Source organism: Chaetodon auriga, chromosome 6, assembly GCF_051107435.1.
Source record: "Chaetodon auriga isolate fChaAug3 chromosome 6, fChaAug3.hap1, whole genome shotgun sequence".
Taxonomy (NCBI): Eukaryota; Metazoa; Chordata; class Actinopteri; order Chaetodontiformes; family Chaetodontidae; genus Chaetodon; species Chaetodon auriga.
The window spans coordinates 28,496,278-28,500,524 of NC_135079.1; the positions used below are offsets into that span (position 1 = coordinate 28,496,278).

Genomic DNA, 4,247 nt, shown 5'->3' on the forward strand with positions numbered 1-4,247 from the left:
GTCTGGGTGTATGAGGACTGGTGCTGTGGAGAATAGCGTCTTTGAAAAGCATGCTCTGCCTGGTCTGATTAGCAGAATGGAGTTTTAGTCGAGATCAGCTTGGTGAGTGCTGACACCACTTTACTGTAGTCCTTAATGAACCTCCTATTGAAGTTAGCAAATCCTAAGAAGCGTTGCTGCTGCTTGTGATTCCTAGGGGTAGGCCAGTCAGAAACTTAACCTTAATTTTTTCTGGGTCGGCCGTAACCTGCCCGCTCTCAAAAATGTAGCCTAGGAAATGTATCAACTTGGCATGAAACTGGCACTTTTCGGCTTTCACGAAAAGTTCAAGTGCCAAGCGAATGTGGGAAATGTGCTCTTCCAGGCTCTTGGAAAAAATCAAGATGTCATCCAGATAAACAAAAACAAAACGGTGGAGGGAGTCCCTCAGGACATCATTAACTAAAGATTGGAAAACTGCCTGTGGCTAAGGAGTAATGAATGCACCCCTCCATGGTCTCATGCTTGGGCTTGGAGAGGTTGTACAACCGGCTGGTCGGAAGAGGCGCCCCTGGCAGGAGATCAAGTGTGCAATCATAGGGGCGATGAGGCGGCACGGATAAGGCACAATCCTTACAAAAAGCCTCTGCCACGTCAGATCAATAGCTTCTGCCTCTGTGGGAGCAAGGGACCCCCCTGCTGGGGCAAGCGCGGAGTGGAGATGCACAGAGAGGCAATGATTACTCCAAACCATCACCTTCCCTGTCTCCCAGTTTATGTGCAGCTTGTGAATTTTAAGCCAGGGGTATCTGAGGACTATCGGGGCAGATGGAGATGAGAGAAGTTTAAATTGAATAGTCTCTGGATGCCTAGCAGTGAATGAATCAAAAGACTTATACTTACTTTCCAATGCCTGACTGGAGCAAACGGCCTCTGCACACGCGAGCACCTTCCCCCTGAGTAGCCGCAGTAAAAAAAAAAAAAAAATCTTCACTTGATCCGAAGCAGAATAGCAATAACGAGCAGAATACAGGATACCAAGGTTACCAAGATTACCAGGAATACCAAAATGACCTAACAACCAGAAGCAAGAAAACGCAGAGCTTAAAAACTCATGGTAATTACCGGATGCCGATCAGCTGCGCTGCCACAAAACAAACCTGCCTGCCACACCTCCACACTTACACAAAATTAAGAGATAACGAGACACCAGAAAACACAAAAGAATAATACCAAAAAACCCAGTATATTAAAAGAGAACAACAGCCATTATTAAAGAGAGAGAAAGAGAGAGTCAGAGCTATAAACTATATACCAGAACAAAATATGTGCAAGTTGCAAGTGATAAATAAATGTAAACAAACAGTGCAACATGCACCTGTTTCCCCCTTAAACTGGGCAAAAATGCATGCTGGACAGGACACACAAACTCTTGCAATGCAGACCAATGAACTTAAATTTCTTTTTTGTTTCTGAACTCTTATTCTTCAAGAAATGTGTTTCGTAAGCTGCTGTCCCATACAGAGAATGGCACAGGTGATGTCATATGCCTGGAAGAGATTCTGGCAGAAGGTTTGGAGCTGCAAAGTAGAAGTCTGTCTCAGATGGATCTCATTCGAGCTGGGAAGGCCAAACTTAAAGCCCTGAAAGAAGCGATGTACCATAGTTCAGAACATGGGCATGTCGATATCACCATGGATATACAGAGCCTCGGTTTGTTTCTGTAAACACTCTCTAAAATATGCACATGCATTTTGTACAGTATCACACATTTATACTTTCTTCGTACATGTTTATATGCGTATTTGTTTGTTTCCTCATGGGGGCCCTTGGTTTTTAGGTCAAGTGTTTCCTCATGGGGGCCCCCCACACTGGGAGCTGCTCCTGGTCTACTGATGGGGGTGCTGCTGAGGGGACGGCTCTGGCCTGGATGGCTGGAGGCCTCTGCACCTTGGAGTGGAGCCTCCTGTCTGCCTGGGTCGGGGTGGTCTCGGGCGGTGCCCCCTTGGCTCCCTCTTCACCACAGTGAACTGTTTGAGCACCTGCATCACTGCAGCCACCACCCCAATCCTTCTGTTGACTTCCCTTTCTTTCCTAACCCACCCTTTTTGGCTGAGGACCATGGCCTCAGACTTGGAGGTGCTAATTCTCATCCCAGCCTCTTCACACTCGGCTGCGAACTGCCCCAGCAAGAGGTCGTGATTCAATGATGCCAAGAGGACCACATCATATGCAAAAAGCAGAGATGAGATCCTCTGGTTACCAAACCTGACAACTTCCACCACACAGCTCTGCCTAGAAATTCTGTCCGTAAAAGTTATGAACAGAACCGGTGAAAAGGGGCAGCCTTGGCAGAGCCCAACCCTCACTGGGAACAGGTCCAACTTACTACCAGCTACACGAGATCTCATCCACCCCTGGGGCTCCACCACTGCAGAGTTGCCTAACTACCTCGGTGACTTCTGCCCCTGAGGAATACATGTTGGTGGGATTGGGGAGGTCCTCGAAGTATTCCTTCCACTCCCCATTTGATGTTAGCAGTTCCCTGCCCCCACTGCAACTCAACTCAACTGAAACTCATTACTGTGTAGTAATTAGAGGCTTATTTTCCTTTCGTCCATGCTATTCACAGTGTTAAAAACATTAACAAATTACCAACATGGCAGATCTTTCCTGTGATTTCTCTTTCTTGTGTTTTCTTGCTCTGTCTCTTGACCTTCTCTCCCAAGGTTTAAAAGTCTTCTAGAAAACAGACCTTGTGGTGAAAACACATGCATTGAAATCAGCAATGTCAAATACCATATTTTTCAGGTGAGACTTTTTTTGCATGACACTTGAACCACATACTAGTTCCTTCATAAATTCATATTAGATTTTTTTTTATTTATTCTTGTATGGGAGCTGTGCAACATGTGTTTCTTCTTTTCAGTTGATTATGCAGTATCTCTATTGTGAAGGGACAGAGGCTCTGCACATCAGGAATACTGATATTATGGAGGTTAGGGCATTATAACAGCTTTCACTGCCAGCTGTATTCTGTACTATAAAGCTTACACTGAAAACAAACTTTTAACAATGAACCACTTTAGAATCTCAAGATCATCTATGGATATTTCAATGTTCAAATACTACAGTAATGTCTATGATCAAATACAAAGCAGATTCTAAACACTAATTTGAGTTGATTTTTTTTCCAGCTTCTGTCTGCTGCCAAATTCTTCCAGCTGGAAGCGCTGCAGAGGCACTGTGAGATCATCTGCTCCAAGAACATCAACACTGAGACATGTGTGGAGATATACAACCACACCAAGGTGCAACAACAGACTGTTTTGGAACTATTATTCAAGTTAAGAAATTAAGAAAGTTTATCTGCAATATCTTGAAAATGTGTGCATAAAATGTGTAAAAAAAAAAACAAAACACATTTTCCCCCTTTTTTAACACAGTTTCTTGATGCTCCAGACTTGGCGTCCTATATAGGGGGTTACTTCTTAAAGAACATGGTACTCGTGATTGAGTTGGAGCCATTCAAACAGCTGCTGTACGACTCACCTCCAGATGGCCCCAGCTGTGACATCTTGCACGACCTGGAGAGAACCCTGGCCATGCGCATCCAGTCCATTCACCTGTCTTCCTCCAAAGGATCCATCGTCTGATCTCTTGACTTTTCTGAGCACAGGGAGATAGAATATTCATCAAAGACATGGCACTGTATTGAGATGTATCCAAATGATGGATCATTTCAAGTGAAAGAGAAAAACAAGATTTATAGGACCATCCAGTTTCAATCTTTCTGTCTGTGAAACTCATAGGCTTCCTATTTGTTTTAGCACAGAGTAGTCTGTCTGTCTTGTTGATATCTATCAACTATGAATTACAGTGACATACAATGACTCTTATGAGATGTATTCTGCCACAATTTGCCAATGATACAATACTGTAACAATGTCCCTAACTCAGCAAGAATACTGACTCTGCGTATTACATCAGCTGGGAGTACATAGGAAGAGATACAATACATAACTCATTGTGCTGAGGTGATAACTCAGCACAATCTGATAAGCCATAAGTGGCTGTTCTTCCTGGCAGTGAGGAAGAACCACTGCTTAATGTTGTGATTATTTGCATCAGCATGTAGACCTGTACAGAGTAATTCATTTGTGTGTGTGTATATATATACATATATATATACACAGTGTCCTCCAAAAGTATTGGAACAGTGATGCAATTTTTTTTATTTTTGCTCTAGACTGGAAACATTTGGGTTT

General features: G+C 43.5%; 1 protein-coding gene and 1 long non-coding RNA gene across 2 annotated transcripts; one reads left to right on the forward strand and one right to left on the reverse strand.

Annotated features, from left to right (window-relative positions):
• LOC143322343 (uncharacterized) lies at positions 1-3,985 on the reverse strand. The gene is made up of 3 exons (XR_013077284.1): positions 3,532-3,985; positions 883-935; positions 1-795 (listed from the first exon to the last, which is right to left on the reverse strand). It is a non-coding gene; the product is annotated as an uncharacterized LOC143322343 (long non-coding RNA).
• LOC143322342 (ankyrin repeat- and BTB/POZ domain-containing protein 3-B-like) lies at positions 807-4,247 on the forward strand. Its single transcript, XM_076733476.1, has 5 exons — positions 807-1,692; positions 1,820-2,790; positions 2,909-2,977; positions 3,177-3,290; positions 3,426-4,247. The coding sequence occupies exons 3-5, from the start codon at positions 2,915-2,917 to the stop codon at positions 3,633-3,635; spliced, it is 387 nt and encodes a 128-aa protein (XP_076589591.1). The 5' UTR covers positions 807-1,692; positions 1,820-2,790; positions 2,909-2,914; the 3' UTR covers positions 3,636-4,247.

Coding starts and splice junctions, on each gene's coding strand:
- LOC143322342 (XM_076733476.1), top strand. CDS start 2,915: ATGCAGTATCTCTATTGTGAAGGGACAGAGGCTCTGCACATCAGGAAT. Junction 2,978..3,176: donor GGAATACTGATATTATGGAG/GTTAGGGCATTA, acceptor TTTTTTTTCCAG/CTTCTGTCTGCTGCCAAATT. Junction 3,291..3,425: donor AGATATACAACCACACCAAG/GTGCAACAACAG, acceptor TTTTTAACACAG/TTTCTTGATGCTCCAGACTT.